We start from the raw sequence: 27,998 nt of genomic DNA, 5'->3' as shown, positions 1-27,998 counted from the left end.
AGTGCTATGAACTACAGACTTCTGATACAGAGAGATCCTCTTACAGTCTTTCCTCCTAACGGTAGCTCGAGCTGCTGTTTGCTGATTTGCTCACACTGCAGCTCTTTACCTGCAAATGCTGGGAGCTGCCGTGCCGCCGCTTTGTGTCCTGCCGTTACGTAATGCCGCCGGCCCGCAGTTGAGCTGCAGAGCATCCTATTCGGGAAGAAAAATCCTGGTGAGAAGACGAGCGCGGCGTTGGAAACGAGCTGACATCCCTGTAACGGTGTCCATCTACCAAAAATAAGCCGAAAGTTGCCGGAGCGTTGCATTCGGCTTGTCGCAGAGGGTCCTGAATGCCCGTTAGACAAACACGGCGCCAGGTGGCCGGCGGGGGGGCCGGGGCTGCGCACGGAGGATGCGCGGCCGCGGAGACGCTGCACCCGCAGAGCCGCGCCGACAGCGGGACGGAGGTGAGTGCGGTACGGCGCGGCTCAGGGCTGGGGCTGTCGCCCGGCTTCCTTCGGCTCCTCGCCGGCAGCGGCGAGCCGTGCTGCCCTCCGCCTCGTAGCGCGGGTAATGTGTAGAAAGCGGGTAATTTTCTCTAGGTGGTACACGGCGGTTCGGGCTGTGAGAAGCTGCCTCCTGCAGAGGCTGTCGGGGATGTGCGCTGCGCTGCGGCCGCGCAGGCGAGAGGGGAATATTGCCGGCGTTGGGTTTTGTGTTTTTTTTTTTTTTTTTTTTTTTTTCCCCAGCCATTTTTGCCTCAAAGTCATTGCAAGGCTCCCGGCGAGAGGCGGTGGAACATCCTGACGTCTGGTGCGGGGAAATCGGGCGGCCAAAGGTGGGGGGGAGGGGGACGAGAGGGTCTTTGTTTGGTGAAGAGATTGAAGATAGGCGTTGTAATAGTGTGATGGGAATCGGAGCATTGGGATCCAAATGCTCTGAATAAAATTCAACCTGAGAAAATAGTGATTAGTTTAATTTTTTTTGTGTGTGTCTAATTAAGCTGTATGTTGTAGTTGTTTAGTCAAAGGCATTCAGGGGAACCAAATGAACCCTCTCTGCTTCAGGTGGGAACGTGATGTATGTGCAGTAGGCAGCCTCTTGTCTTACGGCAGAAATAAAGCCATGATGGAGGTTGTTCTGCTGCTCCCAGTGCTTGGTTTTTCAGGCAGAGCAAGCATGCAGCTTGAGAAGCATCCCCCATCTGAAAAAAGCTTCATATTGAGCCCAGAGGTTTATAAAACAGCATAACAAACACGTATGTAAGGGGAAACCAATTTTCATTAAATGAAGCAGTGGATCCATTTTGTTTGCAGTGGCTGCCCAATGAGTACTGCAGGGAAACACAGAACAGAAAGATAGATTTGGGCAGTTCACTGTTTTGTTTTTTCTTTTCTGAAGGGAACAAGCTCTTCACTGTTCCCCTTTGTCCCTCACAGACCTTCAGCTGACTCTAGAAGCTGGGGTAGCGAGCTGTGATGTGTAGCAATAAGAGGAGAGTTATTCCCCACTTTGTTTTCACTACCACTTCTGATCGGATCCCTTTATTTTTCCCAGGCTGCAGTTGGCTATCAGGATGGCAAGCACCCTGCTTTGTACCACAACGTTCCTGCTGCTGTTTGGGTTGGCCTCGGCTTACAGCCACAGCACCAGAACTCCAGACAGGGTCTCTGAAGCCGACATACAGAGGCTGCTCCACGGGGTGATGGAACAGCTGGGGATCGCCCGACCCCGTGTGGAGTACCCAGCACATCAGGCCATGAACCTGGTGGGCCCACAGAGCATTGAAGGTATCTGGCTTCTGCTTATGGTGAATTTTTTGGTATGCCTTAAACACAATTAGCGCTTTGCAGATGTATCTATGCAGAATATCCCAAGCTTAAAATCACAGGCTTCTGCACCCTGCTGTTGTCCAGTGTCTGCTTTTGAATCGGCTATCTTTCACCTTTCCTAAAGCAATGATTTGGGCTGAAGAAGCAGTGTATTTCTATGTACAAGCTTTGTAGAAAGAACTACGTTATCTTGGAAATTATTGATCTCTTGTACCTCATAATAACACAATTTGCAAAATTCTTCCATAATATTGAATATACCTATATCACACGTATGTTTCACATGAAACAAATGTAAGCTGTAGGCCCCAGATCTCATGGATTTTTTGAAACATTTGTGGACCAGAGGAGACAAACATTTGCAATGTCATGAAAGGTAAAGGGAGAAACCTTACAGAGGGGGGATCGGACATTCTCCAGAGGTCTGTATAGCATCAGGGGAAGCACTGATGATCTGGTGCACTGTGAGGGGAAGGAAGAGGGAAGAACACAGCTGCCCATTTCCCTGCTATGTAGCAATAGTACTTCAAGACTGTGTTGCTGTGATAAATGCAACAGGCTCAGGTTCAATGTTTTGGCCAGCGGTTCTGGTCTCACTTTCTGCGTGTAAAATTTCCTTGGAATCAGTCTTTTCTAAATATGCAAACCATCTGAAACATCTGGCTCAAATGTTAGGGTATTAGGGTAATACCAAAAGAATGCATTGCTATTTGAATTGTAATGAACTGGCCCTTACTTTGGGATTATAGAAATGTTGAAGGTATGCAACTCAGAATATTGTCATTAACGTGCGAACATCCAAACAGCAGAAAATCTCAGCCCTTCTCTTTCTCAACATGAAGCCTCTCACAAAATGTAGTGTTTTGAAGTTCGTAGAAAGTCTGCATCTGTTTTTTCTTTGCATTAAGGTCTAACGGCTGTCCTCACCAAAGAGATAGAATTGCCCTAATGAAGGCTCAGGAGAAGATTGAACTTGAATATGCATTTCTACATGATCACTCTACACCTAAATAAACTTTCATCTCTTTCTGATTTTCTGCAGATTCAAATGAGAGAGAGAGTAGGATAAAGAGTAATATTTGGTCTGTGCTATTCCCTCCTTTATTAAGGTTAATGTGTAGAGAAACAGACTATCAGTTTTGACTATGTTGAAACAGTTTCTGGTAAAATTCTGGTAAATTTCCTTTCCATCTCTCTCTTTCTCTCCTTTCCCTTTTCCTGTTCCTTTCCACTTTAGAAGCATAAGAAATGGCAAGGCTCTGACTCTTGAGTTTTTTTCTATGTGTAGATACAAACGTGGTGTGTGTGTGTGTGTGTATATATATATATATATATATATATATTTAAGCAGAGAAATTGGAGCAGATATGTAAACCTAACCTTCACATCAAACACTTTTCTTCATCAGTTCTTCTGCCACAAGTTTTTCAGATAGCACCTACTTGCCCTTTTGTTGGTTTCTTCTTGTGGTTTTAGTCTGCCTGTATGTAGAGCTATCTGCTAAAACAACAGATTAGGAGCTGAAGAAAAAAAACAATTCAGAATGTTTCAGAAATGTTAATTCCAGTTATAAAGTTAATATGATCTGTCATTATATTTTCTTATCTTGCCTTTTTAAAAGGTGCATATAATTCAGTAAATATTCACTGTGAGTTGCTTTTTAAATATAGACTGTGCATTATTGAACAACTAATCCAACAAAAAATCACTGGTAGAGAACAAAATTCTAGTTAACTGTTACCTTAAGAAAGAGTTTAGAGTTAACAGTACTCTATTTTATCCTCTTTGTATATTTGTTTTTGCATAGTTTCAGTGAAAACTGCAGAGTGGGTTGGACTTTTAGGTTCTACTTTGGAAACAGAACTTCCAGCATGGTATGGTGAGATCCAAAATAGTCTGGTTTTGCAAGAAATGCAAAATAGTCACACAGGTGGTATCTGAAAAGCTGCATTTGTGACCCATCATCTGCCCACTGATCCACCAAAGCCACGAGACTGATGCTCACTTGTGCATCGGGTGCCTTGCAGCCATCACACAATGACCAGAATTGAGCAGTGGCACACAACCCGAGCTGCAGTTTCGAGACGTGGAAGCCATGAAGCCCGCGCCTGCAGTGCTGGTGTTGGCTGGCAGTGGTATTGTCTGATTGGCAGAGAAAGGCCCTGTAAGTAATATTTCCAGAAGTACATGTAGCAATGGTAAACGATTTATGGTTGAGCTAAGGAAGAGATAGCTGCATGTGGTTTTAGATGGCATCCGTTCATGTTCTTAGGGGTATGCAGGTGGGCTTTCCCTAATGCAGTAACATGATCCTCATTGGCTAACGTATGCAAGTGCTTTTAAAGATCTACGAGATAATAGGAGGAAAACTAAGAGGTAGGGAAAGGAAGAAAGAGAAGGTCAGAAGTTCTATAAATTCAACCAAAGAAGTCAGTGAAAGTTTTCTCTTTAGTTTGAGTTGGAGAGGCGGGGACTGGAATATTTCATAGCAAAATAGGATTTTCATAAAGAACATCATCCGTAGCAAAATGGTAATTCACTAACTACTCTCACGAGATGCTGTCTTCACTGGAAATTTTTGCCTGAAAGTAGTGGAAATGGGTATGAAAGTGGTATTATCTGAGAGAAATTCTGAGCTGCCCAGAGTGTTGACGTCCATCCGTTTTTCAGATCGCAGTTTGCAGTGGCCAGTGTGGACAGCTAAAGCATGGCTCATCGCATGCCGGTGTCATCACCATCAGCCCACAGATTGCTCTAGACTGCATCTGTTTCTCATTTTGACCAGATCTTGCACCTCAGGAAAAAAAAAAAAAGCAAACAAAGTTTGCCACTCACAATTTAATAAATTTATTGTTACTGCAGAAAATTGTTCTGAACATGTTTTTCCTAACAAAATTTTTTTGTCAGAAAATGCACCACAAACTCTAGTGTACACCCACAGCTGTGTTGATAAGTGTGCATGCCATCAGTTTCAGCAAAGCCAGGATTCCAAAAGATTTCCAAAAGTCCAACATTTCACTGATTACATGTGTACTCTTGCAAACGAGGTGCTGTCAAGAAAAAATAAGTGGTGTAGCTTTGGAATTTGGAAACAAATTTAAGCTGCCATAATATAGACAAGTTTATGCTAACTGCCTTATTATAATGAAATGTTTTCAAATTTCTGAGTGATTATCATCATAACCTTTTCCAGCTGAATAAGAGCTTAATTTTATCCATAAAAATGCTATTGCTGTTAGTTCATAAACAGGTTTCCTAATTATGCCCATTTTCCATTTCTGGTATCTACATTTTTTCCAATGTTAATCATCATATTCTGACTTGAAACACTGTTTTTTGGTGGTTTTAAGGAACTATATATGGTCTTTTTTCCTCTAAAAAAAGTTTAGGGCTGACTTGGCAGTAGTCAACACAGTCACAAACTTGCTGAGCACCAAGGATAGCTAGGAGATGTAGAAATGTACAAGTTTCAGAAAATGAATTTATCTATGCCTTCTCTTTCCAGAATGAGCAGATAGTTTTCTTCCTGATGGACAAAACCAAACCAAACAACCGAAAAAGCAACAAACAAAAAAAGCAGCAATATACAACTTGTTAATTAAAAAGAGAATTTACTGTCATTTCTTATATTGAAGTCTATAAATACATAGAATTATAGAATTGTTTGAGTTTGAAGGGACCCTTAAAGGTCCTCTAGTCCAACCTCACTGCAATGAACAGGGACACCCATAGCTAGGTCAGATTGCTCAGAGCCCCATCCAGCCTGACCTTGAATGTTTCCAGGGATGAGGCATTCACCATGTTTCTGGGCTGCCTGTTCCAGTGCCTCACCACCTTTACTGTGAAAACTTCTTCGTTATATCCAGTGTAAATCTCGTCTTTCAGCTGGAAACCATTTCCCCTTGTACACAAGCCTCTTTCTTTTTCCATTTGCATTTGTCCACTTCCCTGTTATCTCAGGCCAATATGCTGAGATGGGAGTAGAGCATTGCAGGTGCCTGACAGAGAGTTTAATCTACCAGGAAATTACTGTGAACCACCCAAATTCGGTGACCACTCAGTAGATTTACTTTTTGAACATGCTCCAGTTCCTAAACACAGCAACCCCACGCTAACTGCTGTCATTTCTACAGTAATACTCTCTCTTTGTTACTTTATCTGATTAGAAATAGCATGGCAGAGGCTGAGCAGTGCTGCATAGAGAAGTGGAGAAAATCCAAATCTGGAAAATCAAGCTGTTATTTAATGAGTAACTGTGTTTCCGTGGTTACTATTTTTTTTTTTTAAACTAAAGTACTGCATGAGTAACGCTATGCTGCATTCAGATTTCCTATTGAGAATAACAGGGCTGCATCTCTGTTAACATCGAAGAATAAAATTGATGCCTTCAGCATTTCAAAAAATGAAGCTTTTTTTTTTCTGCCAGGCAGGGAGTTTATAGAGCAAGAGACCACGCTGTTTTCTTTTGTTTCCTTGTGTGCTTATGAATGTTGCCATTTTGTCGGGGGGCAGAAGGGATAGAAAGGTGAACGTATGTGCGACTCTAATGTCAGGGCTCTGACAGCAGCGAAGCATTAACATCTCACTTAAACACACGGGGGCACCAGGAGTCCAGCTCGGGCAGTTTGTAGCACTTCGAAATGGTAAGAGAAGTCTTTTAGTGTGGCAAATATTTTCTACTTACACTTTCATTGCCTCTCTGTTGATTTTTTTTGTTGTTGGTTTTGGTTCAATTCTGTAGTTTTGGTTTTATTTCTTAGAAATGTGAAGAGCGAAAGAGTCATGATACCGTAAACCTCAATGAAAGCATTCAATAATGTCTCCTAAATCCTGATCTTTTGTACGAATATGAAAATATGATGTCTCTTTGGGAACACAGAGCTCTTTACTCTCTTGCAGAGACTGCCTATAGCAACTGAGAAAAGGAAGACTTTTGTTTAGCTATTTTGAAGGGAAATATATGCTTGTTTTTGTTTCAGAAAAAAAGAAGGAAAAAAAAAAAGGGAGTTAGCGTTTGCCTGATTGAGATGATGAAACTCTAAGAACCATTACCTTAATATTTTTACTAAGAACTGACGGTACAGACTCTGTGCAAATGGCACTTTGCATGAAATATGCTTTCTGAAAAATCATGCAGAATACTCACAGATGTTAATAACTTCTATTCAGTTTACATTTTCCTAATACGAAAATTAAAAGGGATATTGCTTGCTTGCCTTGCTGTCTGCCCTGCAGTGCACCTACAAGTCACTCACTTCCCAGGAGGACACTGCAATTTTCTCACCAGAGAGCTACCCAAGCTTTTGCTGGTGAAGGCACTTTGTGAAACTAATGCAGGAACGGCTGACCACAACATACTTGCTTTTTGGCTGCTGTGTGCTGTGCTTGTACCCCTATGCATTTGTGTTTCTTTGGGTGATGGGGAGAAATATGCACAGGCAGTGACGTGTGAGCACTCTATCAATGCACATGGCCAAATTATGGCTGCATTCTCCATGCTCTGTTTGCACCCCCCATGCCAGCAGCCAGGGTAGCAGTGGCATCACTGGGCTGGCTCAGTGCCACTGCACTAGGGCAGACCTCCCACAGCCAGTAGGCTGCTTTGGGGCTATTTTGCGGTGTCAGTTTGGTGCAAAGGGACCACACAATAGCTCGGGATTTGGATTGTTGTATCTGTTCTATAGAGAAAGTCCTGTTGCAGTTCATCATAAAGTTACATTCACAGTGGGTCGTCTTCTGCTGAAGCACACAAGAGCTTCATCAAACAGTGCGTTATGGGTCTGACACCGAACAAAAAAAATTGATCCTCAGCATCTCTCCACAAGTCCCTGCCCTCAGGGATTTGTAGTTGTTCCGTTTTCATATTATTGAAAACATCCAGCAAATATTACTTCAAAATTTAATATGGGCATCTTGGATTTGTAATGTAAAGTGAAAATGGTAAAGCTTTTTTTATACTAATTTGTACAGGCTTTATTACTTACGATTTTCTTTGCATTTTACTTCTAGAATTATGATGTCAAATATAGCCAGAAATAAGATATCGGGCTGTGGTGCACACCCCAAGAGAAGCAGCGTGGAATGCTAATTCTGTATTTAAAAGTTAGGAGCCAAATGATAGCGGTGCTTTAGAGTGTGTTTTCTTCATCTGAGCAAGCAATGCAACAGAGTTCTACAAAGAAATTGCATATGAAATGGATTATAGCTGTAAATTCGTAAACAGGAGAAAAATGAGTCAGGTGATTTATTTGTTCTTTATTTTATTAAAGAGTTAGAAAGTTTGCCCCACAGTATCATGGTGACAGGAGGGAGTATGGGTGTCACTACCCATCCCGGTTCTGGATAACCAAGAAGATAAAGCGACCTCAGCTCTCGGAACCTCACGTTGACTTTGTGACCCGCTGCTGTGTGGTACAGAGTTCTGCTGTGGGTTGCAAATCCATCTTCAGAAGGTAATTCCAAAAGACAAAGCAGGTTGAGATGGGACCTTCTGGGGGAAAGGCAGGTGGCAGGTCTGTGGGAACTGAGGTAGATTTCAGGTACCCAAAGTTAATTAATCAATTAGAATGCAATTGGACAAATGGTTATACAGAAAATTATGTATTTTACACGTGGATAGGAGGAGATTAACTGATAAGAGAGATAACAAATCTGAGAAAATGAAAAATTATAGCTTCTGTGTTATCTGATGCTTTGCAGTACACTGTTTTCTTGTGTTGGCAGAAAATTTAACACAAGATTACAAAATCTTATGTATTAATGAAAAATGCCCAGAAGTGTTTAAAAATCTGTCACTGAAGATTAGCTAAATTATGATGAGTTCTTGTATACTAATATTTTTCCCTGCTTGTTCTTTCTCATGAATAACACAAGTCTTTGGGTGCATTTATTAGGATTTATACCTTTTTGTAATTGTTCTCACATCGTGTGCATTTCCCCCGCTCCCATTTGGATTTTAAATTAACTTGCAGTAAGAAAAGATTCCTTTATTTATTTAGTTCTATGAAAAGATATTATAAACTTCTGGACAAAGGGGAGATTCTTGCTTTCCTTTGTTGTGGTGCAGTGTGCAGCAGATAGGATCTCTGGCATGCTCCAGGGGTTTCCAAAACTATTCTCCTTGTGCTTCCCATTGTGCATGCTTTCAGCAGTGCCCTCACAGCTGCTTAGGGAATGAACAAGGGGTGGAATGTTCCCGGCCACTGGGCAAGTGGTTGAAAGAAGCCAGTTCCTCCCACAGGGTTGCACAAATGCAGCAGGTTGCCTGACTCAAGTCCCTATCACAGTGCTGGAGAGCAGTATTTGGCCTGCTCCTACCTCTGGTGACTCCATTGGGTGCCAGTGCCTGGGTAGGTTGGCAGTGAGGGATCTTTTGGACATCTCACAGGGCCAACATCAGTGCCAGTAAATAAAGTGCCTCTGGTCTTTATTTGGCACAACTGCATTCATAGGAAAGAAATAGCATCCTGTACCTCATGAGATAAATTAGGCCATCTGCTTCCTCTCTGTTTCGTAAAGTCACGTGTTCCTCACAAGGTTCTTGGCAAGATCACTCTATGCCAGGTGCAGGTGTGTGCTGCTTCCTGGACAAACTCCTACATGGCCCTGCTAATGATGCACAGAAGCTGGAAGCCAGTGTGGCTAGGGCTACCTGCTGCTGCAGGTCGCACTTCATATAAATAGGAGCTTATCTACATGGTGAAGTGAGAAAGCTTTCTGCTCAGGGTGCGGGGCAAATTAATATCACCATTACAGGACTGCTCAGCTGAAGGAGACCTAAGATTTCTTTTGCGCTCTGTCAACAAGTGAGCAGCTGGATATTTGTATTGTCTTTGCAATTTGAATAATGACTAATAATGGCATATAAGCTACTGTTATAAATTCTTTGTGAGAGAGGCATGGGCGTTGCTTTGTCCCAACTATTTCACAATAAAAGCATTTCATATATTAATTATTTGTACTGTTTGTAATTAAAATATGGGATAAAAGTGAATCATTCACTGGAAATGAGATCAGAAATTGTGTGATGTGTGTGTTTAAAGCTTTAGAAAAGACATTGAAAGAAATGTGTTCCTTTGCAGAGAAAAGAAAGAACAATCTTTATAGTTATAAATATTTTTGTACCATTAGGGAGAGGAGAAGCTGACTCTGGAATTCAGGATACTTGTCTGAGTGCAGTTGTAGTTTTCTTGGGTTTCCTCACGCACGCTCTTGAATGAGTAGAGAAGCTGGCTAGGCTTGCGTTTTTCCATTCGTGATTCTCCTGTGCGAGCTCTTCTACCTGTTCTTTAATTTAGCAGCTTTTCTGGAATAGAGAAAATGTGATCGTTTACAATTTCTTCTTTGCTTCTCATTTTCTGACCTTAATAAGTCTCAGCAACAAAGAGTGGGACTCTCTTGGATGACACTAGCTGAAGATGTAGGGGAAAATAGCACTGGGGGCTTTAAAGCTTTTGGTGATGTTGGAAAGGGTAAAGAAAATGAAAATGTGTTGCTTGCTTTTTTTTGCATTTAGGATTTTTTTGATAGTTTGAATTAACCAGATTAAATGGTGGGGGGTCTTGCAGTTAATAAAAGAAAAGAAAAGGAAGTTAGTGGCTGGTGTCTGATTTTAAGATACAAGAGCATCAGAAAGCACACTGGCAAATTTACCTTTGATTAGGTATTAGACGTCTCTTTTGAATGACACAGTGACACAGGGAGAGTAGACAGAGTGGTTCATATCAAAAGTGCAGGATGGAATGGAGAGCTAACAGAAGGAAAATTAACTATTTCTGGATCAGAGAGGACTCATTGGAAAAGGTTCTGAAGATTTTACCAGTAATAAGAATTAATAGTCTAGATTAGCAAAACATTTTGCACAGTAGCAAAGATGATATTGTATTTCTATTTAACACCTTTAAAAATTTCACTAATTAACTCACAGCTGAGAAATAACAAAGCTGGGATGCTCTCTGCTGGAGTTCTTGGGCAGGTCAGTTTGCTTTGCACACCTAGTGAAACGCAAGGCGGCTGCAAATAGCTGCCAGGAGTCTCCCCATGTGAGGAATTCCTCTCCAGCAATACATTTCATTATCTATCATTTCCCATACTTACCACTGTGGGAGGAAAAATGGCAAAAGGTTGGACGTGTCAGGCAGGTTTTGCATGCTTCATCTCCTAATAGCCCACGAGAGCCTCGCGCAAGGGGAGAAGGTATGGCAGTCCTCCCTTGCAGCTCACAGTTCTTGGAGCTCGTGCAGATCAAGACGGTAAGAGGAGCACTTCTCACTCGGGAATGCTTCCCCATGCATCTGGGGAGGGCTTGGCTACTTCAGGAATCTTTTCCTAAATGGATGTTTAAGAGCAAAAAGTGAAAACTAGGACAGTGTGCATTACTCTGCTAATAAAAAGTCTTAATTTGGTACCTTGGATATGTTTACTCACAATTGCCACTCAAAGTCAGTTATATTTTGTTTTCCTATGCTGATTGGCCAAACCAATGCTGTTTTCTGCATTCGTAAATGGGGTAACTTTTTCTATACAGTAACGCAGGAAACTGTTCTAGTCAGACTGAAAAGGAAGCATGCCCCATTATTTCTCTTGAAATGTTCTTTAATCATTTTACATTTTTTGAAAACCCATACTCTGGCTTTGTTAAAATGGCTCTTTCAGAGAGCAGGGCTGGCTGTTTGTATTCAATGTGAAGGACTGCTTCTGAGAACGGATTTGATCAGTTGTTTTTTGTGCCACTAGTAGAGGTAGCAGCAACCAGAACTTTTGCTTTTCCATCAGATCTGTTTCATCAGGGAAAGTATTTAATACTGGCAGGAGACTTCTTACTCCTTTCCTTTTCCCCTTTATTTCTTTCTCCTTTCCTTCCAAGAGTGTATTGTCCTCCCATACGCATGAATAGTACTGCTGCTACAGAGAAATGAGCTTAAAAGGAAGGCATTTGAGATTTTCAGTCATTCTAAGTATCTCCAATGGAGATGACACTGGCAGTTGGTGAGATAATCAAAGAGGTCTCCAGAATTGCACGAATGCAGGGATGTATTGATCCATTTTTACTTCTTCACTCTGCAACAGTTCACGACAAATATCAGAAGATGGCTACGTGTATGTATATCTTTTAAATGAAATTCAAAGCTGAGTTATGACAATACAGACCTCAGTCTAAAAGATCTAAACTTCTAGATTATCCTGTAGGGAACTAAAATAACCACATGCTTTCAGAAACATCACAAGCATGAAAGGGAGCGGGTTGCTTTTTTTTTTTTTTTTTTTTTTTTTTTGCTAATATGGTGTGCACAAAAGCCAGTTCATATGAGAAGTAAGCAGAGATGAGAAAAACATAGGCCTCTACAGTCTGCTCTTTCTCATTACATGAGTGTTCTTTGTATGATTCCTCTGGTTTCTCTAGTCTGGTTTCAAACAGTTCAACAGTGGTGTCTCTCATGCTGCACTTGGACAGGGAATTACAAAAAGTTCCTCAATATTTAGTCTTCTTGTCTTTTTCCTTCAGTCTCTGCCTCAAGGTTTGGTCCCAGTTCAAGAGAGCCATCTCATGCTATTTTTTACATGGCAGTGTATATGTCTGTATTACAATGTTTTGACTTGTTAGCTGCCGTGTGTTTAATTCTGATATGTTTCTTCAGATCAGTAACATCACAATACCCAAATTAATGCAGCTTGTGCATTACCATACATTATACTCCCATTTGGTATATTCATAGCATTTCATTTTTATTATCGCAGTCTTGACTTAGTGTGCTATTTATCACAGTTAATGAGGAATGAGCTTCACTAGCACTATTAAATCATTCAAGTGTGCTAAATTATGGCACCAGAGCAGGTGCTATTGTCTCCAGTTCTTTCGGAAAGAAAGGAAAAACCCTTAAATGATCCTGAACATTTAGACCTAAAGGAAACAATCCTTTATATTAATATAAAAAGATTGTTTTGCACTCAGTCAAAGGGATTCTTGGCAGTCAGTTTAAACTTGCATGTATATACAGCACACTGGAGCCTGCTAAGTACCTCTGTTTTCTTTATGGATGGAGCTTTGGTGCCAAGAGGTCTGCACCACATGCAAGGGTAGATACGCTTGCATCTGATGGATTGTCCCGTAGCGAACCACATTGTATACAGGATGTTCAAACACGTATTGATTATGTGGTTCTCTCGTTTACAGCAGAATCATAATCTGATGCTTTTAAGTACAGATATGCAATCAATCTTCATGTGAGGGAGCTCAGTACAAAAGAAAAATTTTGTGCTGTACAGTACATGTTTGAGTGACATTAGATTACATGTATGTTATACAATTTTTAATGCATAACCATAGCATGACTGTGAAACTATACAATTCTTACAAGCATCATCTTTGTGTTGGTTATACACTGTAAATGTATAATAAAGTCATAGCATGTATAACAATTTTCTGGCTTTAGTGCCAGGTGTTGTGGTCAGCTATAAGGGAAAACCTCATATAACACAGTTGCAAACAGTTTTAACAGGACTACATATATGTTTGTGTAAAACTTACTTTCAACACTGCATTACAGAATAAGAAACTTGTATTTAAAGGGAAAAAATAGGCAAATAAAATTGAAAGACATATGCTTATATACTAACTGGTACTACAATGCCAACTTCCAATTGGTCATTTGCAATCTCCAAACAGCTTGACAGAACTAGTACTTCTCAGTGTAGAAATGGAGGTGAAATTTCTTAAGACTACCTCAAGTTAGCAGTTTCTGAAAGGCAAAGTTTTAGCTTTCAGTGCTTAGCTGCATATAGGATACCGTTTATGCAGGTAGTATTTATTTCTGACTCAGGGCAGGAATGCTTGAGTTTTTCTGGAGGAGATGCATTTTGAGAAGCTTTGTTCCTACCTTTTGGATCTATGAAAGTTATATAAATTGAAAATAAGATTTTATAGTGATCAGACAGTGATCGTGCTAGTTACCCTATTTTATCTGCACTTTTTAATTCACATTTTCCCATTGTACAAATTCCTTTTCTTCCTTTTCTTCTACAAATTCATTGTTAGTGGAGTCTATCAGGGGGCTGTGAGTTTCTACCTTTCCCTATCTAGAGTCGTACAAAGTGTTGCTCTGCCATTACACAGCTGTCTCAGTTCTCAATAGCCACATTAGCTGTTGTTGCAGCGTGTGTGGCATCTGTTTTGTGGCATCTGTTTTGTGGCAGAGCATAAGCTCATACTTGAAACTAAGTTTTCATTTGTCTAAAATTCAAAAGAATGCTCTACAATAGCATTTAGAAAACTTCTCAAGCAGCTGGGCTTCAACTTAGATACATTCGACCAGTAATGTGTGCACAGAAAGCAACAACTTTGAGCACATGAGTAATTGTAGAAAGGAATAAAGAGAGATTGGCCTGAGCTTGCTTCCCAGACCCCTTGTGGAAGTCACAGTGGAGGAGTGCAGGCTGAGGTGCATGGGTGGAAGAAGAGCCACTCTGCCTTCTCTGTTCCCATTAGTTGTGTGACACTGGTTGCATTGTGTTTGCCCAGGAGCAGGCAGCACCTCTCCTTCCCCTGCCCTGCGGGGTTATGGTGATCTGCTGCACTGCCACAGCGTGGCACATTGCTGCAGTGACCTTGCATGGTGCCCGAGTCCCACAGGGCAAATATAAACGCATAACTCACCTGTTAAGAAAAGGTGCCAAAGGCACCAAAATGACTGCAGTGTAGGTGTGTTTGGATACATCTCTTTTCACCAGGAAACTCAAATTTGCACTCAATAGGTGCTTCAATGTTAAAATATTTCTTTATGAGTGTATACAACCAAATTTGGTACAGTATCCTAGATTCCTTCCCACGACTGAATTTACTAAGGTATTTCTAGGCTGTATGCATGGACCCATTTTTTTTTACAGTGTCATTAACTTGGCACAATACTGTCTTACTGTATCTTCTTCATTTACTACTTGCGGCACTGAACCATAACATCATCAGTGAGTGAGGATGATTGTGAAGTAAACATTTTAATTTCTGTTATTGTCTCATGTTCCTTTTTCTTTGCATTTACTTACCTATAACTTGCATAGTTTAAAAATTGAGAAAATGAGGTTTATAATAAGCGGCTGACTTTGTTTCCTAGCTTCAATTCTCATTACCGAAGTCATCTGATTTAAATCATGGCCAATGTATCAAAAACAGTTTTGAAACTTAAACTAGGATCTGTCTCCATTTAAATTTTTTTTTTTTAATTGGTCTTATGCTTTTCATCTTGTAAAACAACTGTGTACAAATCTTCGCTAGGTGGTGCACATGAGGGTCTCCAGCACCTGGGTCCTTACGGCAATATCCCAAACATCGTGGCTGAACTGACAGGAGATAATATACCAAAGGATTTCAGTGAAGATCAAGGCTATCCCAACCCTCCAAACCCCTGTCCTATTGGGAAAACAGGTAATTCTGCCATGACACTTCTGTACGGGCTGTGCTGCTGGGCTTCCTAGTGATATACTAAGCAGCACGACTCTTATCACCAGTGGGTGTTTCCTTTCATTCTGTATGCCAGGAACAGACCTGTAGAGCACTCAGGTGTTCCAGATGAGATTTCTTTTAATATGTGCACCTCCTGCACTGATATATGACTGCTAGAAAAGGTATGGGGAAAGAAATCAGCTTGACCTTGGAGAAAAGATGGTGAGATTTATGACAACATCTTGTTCCTGAGAGAGTTCATTTTTAGGCTGGATCCTGAAAAAAGTTATCGTTCTGTACAGATGAGGTTTACCCTTATTTTAGAGACTTTCATTGTGCCAAGAGGAATGAAACTGTCTGCCCTGATCTCCAACCCAGACCATGAGTCAATATTTAAGATACCTTGGCTCCCATCCACATGGCTTTATAGCTCACTGAGGGTGCATCTGCGCCAAGAATTGGAGCACTGTGTGGCCGTACCCCAACTCATTACCAGTGAGTGAGCTGTGCAGAGCAGCGGAAGGTGATCACGGTGCAGTACCTGGGTCACTTGTGGGTCCCTGCCGCACCTCGAGGCTGGGTGCATCCTCAGTGGCTAGTGCTCAAGGACCTAGAAACAGCACTTTGTGTGCATGATATAGACATACCCTAAGGAAATGGATCTTTTTCCTGTTATTTGAGCCAAGGAATGATTTCCAGTACTGAAAGTAGTAGTAAAACGCCCATTGGCTGGAATGGGGAATGGGAATGAGCACTTCTTTTTTGTCTCTCATTTTTTATTTGTGAGCTAAGAGATCTTTTCAAAATCTTTTCTGTTTAGTCTTCATTTATGTTCCTTGGATAATGCAGAACAGTTGGCTGTATTTTTGTTAAAACTGTTCTAACTAGCTTAGAATTGATTTAAAAAAAAAGTTATGGGAAGTTTTTCAAACAGTGTTTTTACATTTCATTCAAAAATACTAAAAAATCAAATAGTTTTCCTCACTGGCTTCTATTACAGCCCATTTGGTGATATGACTGTGTCTTTTCTGAAGGAACACATCATCTTCCATTTGCTCACTGTAGCTGTTGTCTGACAGGTTGCAAATGATGGTTTTTAGGTTTCCTCACACACAGTAATATGCTTCTTAGATAAAGAACATTTTTTGCTTGCCCATCCAACCTGTATTAGTGACCAGATTAAAAATAATAATAATAATAAAAGCATGGCTTCCAGAGAAATTACTTGAAAATCCCTTCAATTTTTCTTTCTCAGGTGAAATAAAAGTTGTTATTCAGAACAGTACAGTCAGACCTGAGCACAGGAGGAATTCCTTGAGAAGTGCAGTCTGTGCAGATAGATAAACTCTGCCATAGGTACGCTGTGGGTGAAGATAGCATCTGCTAGGATTAGAGTAAAATGTTTTTCAGAGCCTTAAATGGAAATTCAAGTGGTGACTGTTAAAACTGTATTATGCATACAAATTACCGGAGGCCTTCCTCAATCAGGTCTGTGGATTTGCTTAATGGAAAACAATTTTTCCAGTCACTGTCTACACATGCACATTCCACAGCAGGAATACATAAGCCTCAAGCACTTGGGCTTGAAGACTTTTTGATTAGCAGTCACAGAGGGCAGACACATGTCCAGCTGCTCTTTGGGTAGAAGACACAAAGGCATAGACACCACACCGTGAGGAGATAATCCATGTTTCTGTTGTCACCTTCTTCTCTGTTGGGTTAACCCTGTCCCTTCTAAGATTGACATAATTTTTAAGAAACTATTAAACTATAGTGGTTTCAGGGTTAGTTAGCCTTCGTGTTTACTTTTGCCCTGTTTCTTACTGGTGATGTTTTTTTTTCTTCCTAAGGAGAAAAGAGAGGGGAGAATCCACTGGATTTAGAATAAACCTTAGAGGATTACATTAATTCATTTTTAAGTCAAGCCTTGTCTATTTCCCATATCCAAGGGAAAAACAGTCCCTCTGCAAGATTTTTATTAGATGATCACACAGGGACAGAAGGGATGATCCCCTCTGGAATGTCTGTGCCTGCAGATGCAGCAGTTTGGCTGCCCCACAAAATGCTCTGAGTGCTAGGATCTGCTTGGCCATGGCTGGGAGCTGTTGGGGCTGCAAGCACTTGATGCTGGCAGTAGGAATGGAGCCCCACAAGCAGGCTCTGCACAAAGGGCTGGTCTGGCCTCAACTTCCTGAAAAGTTGCTTAAATGGTAAATAGTCCATAAGAAGAGTTTTTAAGAGGTTATTATCCTTGATGTGACACTGTCTGCAAAATCATTCATTGTGATAATGGAGGTTTCTGCACTCACCGTGTTCGCTACTGATCTGCAGAAATGTCTGGGGCATACAACTTCTGCTACATCATGTTTCTTAAAGGGAACTTACAACATGTAAACAATTCTCAGCCATTTTCAACAAAATAGCAAGCCAGAAATGGAGCTCTACCAAGAGCTACTTAGTGCAGGAAACTGCCTTTTCTTACAGACTCATTTCACCATGAAATTCAAAAGTATTGCCTAAACAATTTCTATCACCTCCTGTGGGCTTAAAAAATGAAAATAGGATCCCATCCAAATCAGCAGAACATGCAGTTCTATGTAAAATTAATGTCAATCACTGATTTAAAAGAGAAACGAAAAGGAGGGAGGAGAACTTGGAAAATAAGATTGTTTAGTTTTAGTGTTTCATTAAGTTGTATTCTTTAAAAAAGATTTATGTACATCCTGACAAACTCTTTTCAAAAGAAACAGAGAAACAAACAACAAAAATAGGTACTTTCCAGTTGTCCAGTTGCTTAGATTTTTTTCTTTTAAACTGCAAAACCACATTTAAGAAGTTTATCGCTAAAAGTGGCACAGTATTTCAAAACCACTAAACACAACACTCTGTGCTTTCTAATGTGCTTTTGCAGTGGATGATGGGTGCCTAGAGAACACCCCAGACACCGCGGAGTTCAGCAGGGAGTACCAGCTGCACCAGCACCTCTTCGATCCAGAGCACAACTATCCCAACACTGGCAAGTGGGTGAGTACTTGTCTCTTAGTGGGTCTGCCACGTGTGGCCCTGGGCTTTGCTCCATGGGATACCAGGATTCACAGGGAGCGTAATGGGCTCGTTGCTGGTAGATCTGTCACCCTGAAGGAAGCTTCTCAGAAAGATGAACTGGCCCTTAAAAATACAGAAATAGAGGCTAGGAAGAAGGATTGATGAGAAGCCCATGGAAGCAGAAAATAGAAATCATTCTGTCATTATGTCCCAAAGCATGACAACTATGTATGTGCGTGGTAAATGTAGCAAACCACATTTCGAACTGCACTGTGCTGTAACCAAACTCAGTGCAGATTTTAGCATGAGGTTTCAAAACATAGTGGGGCCCCCGTGAGAGCCTGACACACACTGGGCTGGAGCAGCCCTGGTATAGCAGTGGGTCCCTAGGTCTGCTCCATGCCCCCAACATTGCTACCCAGCTGCAACTTCCCCTTCCGCTGCTGTTGGATTAAGTGGAGCATCAGTGGCCTTTCCCAGAGCTGTGTTACTGGATTTCATTGAAAACCTACTTTATGCGTTATGTGCTACACTGAGGGCAAAACTCTCGCTCTACGCATACAATACTTTAATAATTCCAGCTAGACTATTTCTGCAGGCTAGAGGCTCCAAAGAGAGCTCTGCCTCTTAATCTTAGATTACATCAGTTGAATGTCCAATCCCAAATCCATCTTCGGGCGCCAGGAAAACAATAACAATGATCATAATTTATGCTTCTAGAGCAAATCACGAAATCTCATTATGCATTATTACAGCACGTTTCTTAAGATTGCCCTAAGCCAGTGTTTTCTAAGCATGTATCGATAAATATACAAGTTTGGCAGTCTCTTCTTCTGCTGTAATTGTGAGACAATGATTCATCATTCACGATCGAACCAGTGTAAGATTTATAGCCTTAATTACTTATGTGAGTGCTAAATTTCTAGAGAGAATCATGCCAAAAATCCAAATTTTGGAACCTTCATTGTGTTCTAAGTAATTACCATCAAAGGTTTTCATTTTAAAAACACCAGATGGTGAACTTTATTATTTATGCCAGATAATGCTGTTAGTTTTCTTATTATTCAAAAGTAATTTAGTTTCATAATGCCATTTTGAAGACTATAAAAACACTTCTGCAGATCTTTGGCCTGCAGCATGATTTCAGAATCAGTGTACGTACTGCATTGTCATCAGCAACCTATATTTTTAACAAATGATAAGTAATCACTAGTGAACATTGGCCTTTTTTTTCATTTCTCCATCCATCACTGCTAATTCAGGGAAAAAACTACTCACACATGGATTAAAAAAAGAGCGTTAGGTCCCAAGCAGTAATCATATCTAGCTATAGTGGAGCCAAGCCCAGATCTTTTTGATTAGAGATGAAACAGCTGGTAATGTACATGAGTAAATGTTCTGACGAGCTCCATGAGTATTGCCCCAGCTGCCTCCTCCTTGGATATCACTGCATGTTAGAAAGATTAGGAAATACAGTGATAGTGATTTTATGGCTGTTTTGGTTATTCTTCCCTCTCTGGAATAATAATTGCAGAAAAGCACTATAAAAATCAGCTATTATAAAGGTTTCATTTGATGACCAACTCCGGTGGTTTGCAAAGCTGGTGGACCACTGCAATATTCAGTGTAATGTATTTCACAATGGTAAATAAGCTTAGAAGCTGTCTTGTGTAGCAACGTGCGATTCCATTCAGATGCCAACCATCATGTGTAAATATTTGCTAATACATATGAAGTTATTAATACACAAATCATGATAAATGTACACTGGGTAGGGAGAGGAAAGATACAGGAAGAATCCTTCTGTCTGGTGGAATTTTCTGTGTATCAATGTTTTCCCCTCTGGGAGTCTGGGAACAGGATCTGTTGATAGGGCAAGATACACAGCTTACACGCTTCCCTCCTTTCCCCTCACATAGAGAAGACCCTTTTTTATCCTTCTTGTGTAGACATAGTGGGAACAGTAAGATGGGGTATGACTCCAGTGTGCAAAAACCATTTCTGAGATTTCAGGCTAAAGAACTTTTTTTTCCCATCACTTCAGACATTTTTGTGTAGGAGGCAGGTATTGTCCATTTGGGTCTGCCTTTTTTGTATTTTGCAGCTTGACTTTTTGAGTGGTTTGAAGAAGTGTTCTTGGCACCCAGAAATATTTTCATGAAGATACTTGTATTTACAATACAAGTACATAACTTACATACAAATGAGGTTTTGAACCCCCAAGTGCTAACCAGTACCACATGTAGGGGTTAAAAAGAGGAAGGAAGTTCAGCTGTATTTTCTGACACCAGTATCGGTACAAATAGGAAATTAAAAGCAACAGTATTTTTCAACAACACTTCTTTCTACTGAAGCAGTGGATGAAATTTCAGTCTCAGGGTAGAAATAATGCCAGTTGTGCTTATCAGCTGCAGAGAAGGGAACTGGGCCAACACAAAGAGAGGCGAATAGGAAGCAGGGATAAAAACAGGCAACAAATTGAACTCCTTGTTAAAAGAAGCTGCCATCTCTGGCTTCCTAATTTTACTGAAATCCTGAAAGTAGTCATTCACAGATTTCATTTTATTCCAGCTTCAGTTGCAATGAGCAATGTTAAGTGCATCTGCTTTGCTAACTGACATTTTAAAATATCTGGCTGGGAGCGGTGATTATTTAGGGGGCTACAGTGAATTTGGTGCCCCCCCTTCAATTTCAGACAGTAGATACACATTGTCAAGTTCAGTGGAGTGACTGACTGGAGATATAAATTGTCATGCTTGATATTCCTGATGGGCTGCACATTGGCTGATATGGGAACAAAAAAGTGCTTCTGAAAGCATGCAGCCTTGCTAATGCAATTTCCCTTTTCACTTTTGCTTAATAATTGTGCAAGCCCAGATTTCAGAGTTGCTGATTGTTACTGACCTAAGCAAGTTTCCCTGACCTCAGAAGGATCAAAGGGTTGATCTTTCTGGCACTGCTTGCAAGCATTTTAACTCTTGAGCTCTCTTCCTTAAATGCCCACCTCCAAGTACCTAGGAGATGCACAGGAAGCTCCAGGAGTAAGAACAAAGCATTGGTTCCTTGTGCCATGGTTGTTCCTGCAGCTCTGAAGCCCTAAAAGATGACAGGAGATCTCTTCCATGCTCCTGAAGTCACATTTCCTTGCTGGCCATGCAGCTTGTCTCCAGCTGAGCTTTGTCTCCAGCTCCAGGAGATCTGTGCCTTCACTCCCTCTGGGCTCCAGGTGAAAGATGTGAAGGGGAGCCCTTCACAGGCAAATTGAGTCTGTTATGCAGTGGGATGTGTTTCTAGAATTGTGACATGCCATTCATTCACACTCGTTGACTGTGCTCTATAAGCCCATTTTCTTTGCACGACACGTAATGCTGAAAAGTAGGAGAATTTTAGCACATTCCCAGGCAGACAAGGTCAATATCATCATCTTGAGCAGGAACACTTCAATTATAAGGAATTTTCTGGAGTAACAGGAACATTAACTTAGGTAGTCTACTTATTTCAGCAACAATATTTTTCCTCTCGTTAAAAGTATAAATTCAAATAGTTTATGAAGAGGGGATTCAATGGTGCTTGGGTTTCTACAGAAAATAGTTTACACGTCTGTGTTGGTTCTTTTTTTTTTTTTTTTTGTAGTTGTTGTTTGTTTGGTTTGTTTTTTTAAATGTTACATTTTTTAAATGTTAAATTTACGTTTTCCCTAAGCAAGTTTGCACACATGACTAGCCAAGAATGTCTCCCTTGGCCAACTTCATCTCTGTTCCTTTTTGGCACAGTTGAGATAAAATAACTTAGGTTGGGCAAGAGATAGGCCTCGCGAATTTTGGGTTTAATGAACACAAGAAGTACAAAACAGACAATTTTGGCAGATTTCATTGTAACACTTGAAAATGTTTGTTTTTTCTCATATCAAGCTTGTGCAGAGGGTAGAAGTGTTTGGTGAATTTGTCTTGTGCTAGAATTACACTTTCTATTTATATAATCAACATTAGGTCAGTTGTTTATAACAGAATTAATGGTCCTGTTTATACAGTGTTCAGCTTTTATACATGTAACTTTTCTCTCCTTCCATTTTCAGGTTAGGCTTGTTTTGTTTTTCTGCATGATACACAATTGAAACAAAATGTGTTGAGCATGTGTGTGTTATTCCGGACTTTATTAGAATTCACTACTTGTATGAAATATAACAATATGTGGATGCGTTCTTATAAACCATGGTCAAAGGGGTTTTGTGTGTGTTTTTTTTTCTCATCATCATAACTTTCCTTTCTGCCAAGATGTTTTTGGCAGTTTTTAAAAGGTTTGCCATTAAAAATGTTATGGACCAAATGGTTTTTTTAAACTTTATTGAGGGCACTACTTAAACAAAGGAAGAGTTGGCGCAGAACTCATTTCAGCAGAACTTTGTTCTGGAAAGTGTTGATATCTGGAAAAGAATAAGCAAAGACAACAAAACAGTAGGAATGACACTGAATGCAATTTTAAAAATGAATTAGAAAATCCCTTGTAAAAGGGAAGTATTTTTGCTTCTGTGCTTGTCACCTCAAGTGTAAAGAAAAATGTACCAGAGACAGCACTCCCTCTCCCTATCCCTCTCCTCTTACTTATCTTTTTTATTCTTTTTTTTTCTTTTAAATATATATATTTATTTATTAATATAAAATAAATATTATATATTTAAATATATATATATGTATTTATACTGTATGATGTGGAACTTCCAATCTATGTCATTATTTGAGCACGTACTTATCATCCTTATTTGCTAAGCACAAACAAAGATACAGTGCAGCACAGTAGCAAACTGCAGCTTTGCAATCATTGATGAGCTTGACTGCTCCTGAAGAACTGCAAGTGTTTTATTCGAGTTTTCCTGCTAACATTTTGGATATATTTATCTTTCCCGTAAAACTATGCACCCATCTAAACTTGCTTCTGAAAAGTTCACATGCCAAGTGAACTTAAATACTTTCACAAGTATTTAATAGCAAGAGCAGTATTTTAGAAGAATGAAATGAATTTGATGGCTACATTTTTCTCCTCTTCCAGAGCAAGAATTTACTCTTTGAGAAGATTAACGGTGGTCCAAAAAGAAGAAAGAGGGTAACTATCAGAATAATTTATAGCTCCTTTATCTTCTAGAGTGCAAATAAGGATAAAAACATACCGTTGAAATGAAGTTAGTCTAATGTGTCTGCATTACACCTCAGGTAGTTGTAAAGTCAGGAAGTTTCTGTAATAAACTGCTGCAGCAGCTCCATGACTGCCCATGGAGTGCAAGAGGTAGTTTTCTACATAGCACATTGTGTTCAGAAGCCACGCTTCAATTCAAAGCATTTGTTCACAAACTTTGTATTATTTGTAGAGATTCTGATTGCATAAACCCACTTGAAATTCTTTAAGTTTCGTTAAAACCAAAAAAAAGAGTTTCCTATTAAAAATATTGGCAAAATTAATCACCTCTTCCCGTGCATTTCAATATTCTTTTGGTTGTGAATAGCAGCAGAATTGGCTCGTAAGCCAATGTCATTCCATTACCTTGCACACCGTGACACAGCTCAGCGTTAAATTCCCAGCTCCATGTCCCACTTGCTGGTTAGAGCAGGAGGAGAACATTCCTCACCTCGCCAGCCCCAGCACAAGGAAGGATGAGGTGAATCCTTTGGAGACTTTTTGCACTGTTCAACCACTGCATTCTCTCTTTCTTTTTTCAGCAGTTCAGTCTGTCCTTTATCAAGCAATCCCTTTCCCGCAGAGTCTTTAGTTTTGCTGCTGGTGAATTTTTCACAAAAAGAAAACAGGACTTTACATTACAAAGTCTAACTCTCTGTCAAAAAGTAGCTTTGTAAAATACGACAGCACAGTTTAAACTGCAAATTAAGTCAAATTGAGTTAAAATAGTTGAAGTTCAAGGGAAGGTGATTTATTTATTTATTTGTTTGTTCAGTTTGTTTAACTCTCAAAAGTAAAGTTTTTGCCAGAAAGGGATGGGCTGAATTCTCACTGGTAATAGACATGGTTTGATCGTAAGTTAGTGATCTACCTTCAGCTCAGTGTCTGCCTCCTGCTTACGCTTAATTAATTTTCAAGTTTGTTAAGAGAAAAAGTGCGGACACCTTATTTTAAGTCTGAAGTAGAATTTATTCTTGAAACAGGAATATTTGCTGCTCATTAAAACAGTGTAATAAGTGCAACACAGGCACAAGAAAAAGACATATTTTTTTGTTTGCAAGCTGACTGGTGTAATCAGATAGATAAAAAAGGAATAATGGCTGAAGAGACATGATAGCCTTGCAGCCAGGGACAGCCCAGAATTTAGGAGATGAACCTTCAGCTTCTTGCTTTGCAGCAAATTTATTTTCTTAGCCCAGGTGTATCATTTAGATGTAAATTTATTATCATTGCAAACATTTCTCTATTATTTTGAGAGCAATACTGTAATGGTTACTTATGATCCAATGAACAGTTTGGAATTTTCACTGCATCAACAGATGGGCAGCCCCCAGCAACTTGTAATTTAATCAGCGACTCTCCCTTTGCTGAAACTGGGCTCAAGCATGCTCCAATCCATAAGCTAGGGTCCTCAATGTCTGACAGTTCTGTAACAACAGAGTTACATTGGTGTGGGCTTGGAGCTATGCACAAAGGTACTCACGAACCCCACTGCTTTGAGTTCAGCACAGCTGTATGGAATTAAAAAAAATTTAGCCATATCAGCCAGAATTTATGCATTATATTTTGCGTTCTCTTTTTTCTGCTGGGGATTCGTTTTTTTAATGTATTCTCATTCTCTTTTACTTTATTTCAAAAAGTAGCTAGCGAGTACCAGTCCAAAAAAAGACCAATTAATCTTCCTAAGAATCTTCAAATAATTCCTAGAAGTTTATGCAATAGCTGAATTTCACTAAATTAACATTAAACAGAACTTCTTTTAGCAAACACAAACAAATCATTTACATGTGTCTTATTTTTAACAATTTAGAGCATTAAATTAGTGTTAGTTTTATGTTCAAAGATTTTTCCACATTCATTTCTGGTTCTTACTATTTTTCTGTTTTCACTTGTAGCAAGCAGAGCATTCAGAAACAATACAACAAAGCAAAAGGGCTGCTCTGTGCTCTGATCAAGCATTAATGATCTCTTCTCCAAAAACAGACAAACCCAAGAGCTTTGGCACAAATAGAGACAAATCCCAAAACTTTTCCCGCTCTGACAGATAATTATTTGAAAATAAATATTTTGTGCATTTATTAGCACACATACATATAATGCCTTATTATGAACTCACAGGTTTTAGTAAAAGAACCATCTCAGGAAAAGTAATTTCCATGCTGCAGCAGCATGATGAAAATCAGGCAATACTGGAAAAATTGTGTTCCTCCAAAGTTTATCGTTGGAAAGGCAAATAATTTTTATTGTCATCAAAAAGCAGCACTAAATTTTTTGTCTATATCTGTAAAGAATAGAACATATATTTGAATTTTGTTTATGCAGATACAGTCGGTATAAATAATACTTCAGTTTATTTTTGAGTTCTGCAAAATGACTTGATACTTGAGAATACAGTTAGCACATTTTATTTCATCTGCATAGACAAAATTCAAGCAGAGGCTTTCTACATGACCATGATGTCCAAACAGTATAAGACAAGGTCTGTTCATCTTCAGTCTCACATTGGGCTGCTTACATGGCGCAAAGTGAAGGCAGACCCTTGCCAAGGATCTTCTTTCCAGCATTCCCTCCTTCTGGCAGTGGTATGAGGCCATTTTCTACGCCAAGGCCTCGCTTGGCTCTGCTTCTGGGCCAGCATTTTTTTTTTCTTTTTTTTTAATCTCTGCATCAAGAAAGGAAGCAAGAATGGGTTTCCCAGTGAGGAGATGAGCTGAAGAAGAGACATCAGTCAAAGCTGCTGTGGTAACTATATTTTCTCCCAGCTTGAGGCCCACCAGGGAGCAGTGATTTAAGCTGAAGTGTACCTGTATGCTCTCAATGAGTTTTGTCCTGCCCTGAGGGCAAGGAGAGTAGACCTGCTACCTTTTTCTTGACCTGCAAAAGGAGGAGCAGAGCACAAGGACAGCGTTAGCGCAGCCTGTTTGACACTCAGGACAGGCCTCCTCCACTTGCCTGCACTGTGGTGTAGGCAACGGTTATTCTTACAGTGGATTCTCATACATATATATATATACACACACACACACACACACACAGTATTATACAGTAAATTCTCATATACACAGAAGTACTAGGAAAAAAAAGCAAGGACTGACTATAGATTTTCTCCTTTTTTTGGTCTGTAAGTATTTGACAGATAAGAAATATATTTATACATCCATTATTCCTCATTACCTTTTCTGCATTTCCCTGCTTCTAATAAGTGTAAATAATTTAATTTTTTTTTTCAGAGTGTGAACCCATATCTGCAAGGGCAGCGATTGGACAATGTTGTAGCAAAGAAGTCTGTTCCACATTTTTCAGATGAAGACAAGGGTCCTGAATAAGTACAATAAAAATGAAGGAAGAAAACTCATGCCATCCTCCACTAGATCGTAATATTGCTTATATATAATAATCTATTAAAATCCTTGTGAATGGCAGCATGTTTATTGTTTATATAATTGCAGATGAAAAACAGCTGTATTTATAACAGTATGTTCTCCTAGATAACAAAAATATGGTTCTGGTTTTTGTTAAGCTATGGTAAAAGGACATTTCTGTTATTTTTATTTTAGTCATGGAGAAAACTTTTAAAATGTTCGTCATTTTAATAGCTAATGTGAGGTAAATGATCTTAATGAGAAGCTTGTAAATAGGAAGATGTAAAAAAAAAAAAAAAAAAGCCCTGTCTGACTTTAGCATTTAATCTTAAATGTTACTATGTTTGACACATGAAAATTATAGTTTTATGTTTTGTTCACAAATATTGTTACTTAGCAAAGACAAAGTATTTATCTTAACCAGAGAATTTTGGCTTTCGGTCTATTTTAATAAACATTTAAGCAATCTACAAGGTTTGCAAAGTGACGTTTTCCAAAATATTTCTTAGGCTCATCTGTCTCAGTTATTTCTGTGCAAGTTTAAAAATTAAAGAGCTGCTTTTTGCATCCATCCACTCGAATACTGTTGTTAGTTTAAATCATTCCTTGTCCCCAAACCTCTTGCATATATTCCTTCTTTATCAAGGAGAATTCATCTCCCCCTCTGCTCTTTTGCCTTAGCAGCAACATTTATGCTTTATGAAGTGCTTAAATTAATGACCCCAGGATGCAATAAGTGAAGACAGAGGCCATTATCTGTGTTAACAAGGATGTGTCAGCATCCTTTGAATGCAGATCCAGGATGTGAAGGTGACTGCAGCTGATGGTCTGAAAAACTGTGGTAGTCCATAACACTGGTAGCTTCAGCTGCTTTGGAAGTCACTCTGGGAAACTGACACTGCTGTTCTGCTATGAAAAGCAGAGGAACTTTATATGGCAGCGAACTGAGGTCTGGCTTTCTTGAACAAGAGAATATAAAATCAAGTAAGACGACTTCTTATTTTCAGGATGCATCTGAAAAAATACAAGCCAAACAAGCTATATACATGTGGTACTGGAACAGTGTTAGCTTACAGCTTTGAAGTTCAAATCTATGGAAAAAAAAGAAAATTGTATAGCTTCTTTTCCTATCCTACAAAAAGACATAGTAAAATAACACTGATCCTTCAG

At 39.7% G+C, this 27,998-nt stretch overlaps 1 protein-coding gene across 3 annotated transcripts; it reads left to right on the top strand.

Annotated features, from left to right (window-relative positions):
* Window positions 1-10: 10 nt before the first annotated feature.
* SCG5 (secretogranin V) lies at window positions 11-27,329 on the top strand. Of its 3 annotated transcripts, none has more exons than XM_085225060.1 (6): window positions 11-452; window positions 1,543-1,775; window positions 15,085-15,234; window positions 18,164-18,276; window positions 23,344-23,397; window positions 26,697-27,329. In XM_085225060.1, exons 2-6 carry the CDS (start codon window positions 1,562-1,564, stop codon window positions 26,790-26,792), a joined length of 627 nt encoding a protein of 208 aa, XP_085081186.1. In that variant the 5' UTR covers window positions 11-452; window positions 1,543-1,561; the 3' UTR covers window positions 26,793-27,329. The 3 variants fall into 3 exon arrangements, with proteins under 3 accessions (XP_085081186.1, XP_010709899.1, XP_010709900.1); XM_010711597.2 differs by having other exon boundaries at window positions 419-555; XM_010711598.4 differs by lacking the exon at window positions 11-452 and adding an exon at window positions 726-823.
* Window positions 27,330-27,998: the final 669 nt, after the last annotated feature.

The sequence above is a fragment of the Meleagris gallopavo genome, chromosome 5 (assembly GCF_905368555.1).
Source record: "Meleagris gallopavo chromosome 5, MGAL_WU_HG_1.1, whole genome shotgun sequence".
In the NCBI taxonomy this organism is placed as follows: Eukaryota; Metazoa; Chordata; class Aves; order Galliformes; family Phasianidae; genus Meleagris; species Meleagris gallopavo.
Note: the sequence above shows the minus strand (reverse complement) of the source record. Positions and strands in the feature narration are given on the sequence as shown.

What these genes read in the sequence shown, in the direction of transcription:
- SCG5 (XM_085225060.1), top strand. Translation starts at nt 1,562, where the DNA reads ATGGCAAGCACCCTGCTTTGTACCACAACGTTCCTGCTGCTGTTTGGG. An exon ending in GGGCCCACAGAGCATTGAAG is followed by an intron (nt 1,776 to 15,084) that starts GTATCTGGCTTC and finishes AATCTTCGCTAG; the next exon opens with GTGGTGCACATGAGGGTCTC. An exon ending in ATCCCAACACTGGCAAGTGG is followed by an intron (nt 18,277 to 23,343) that starts GTGAGTACTTGT and finishes CTCCTCTTCCAG; the next exon opens with AGCAAGAATTTACTCTTTGA.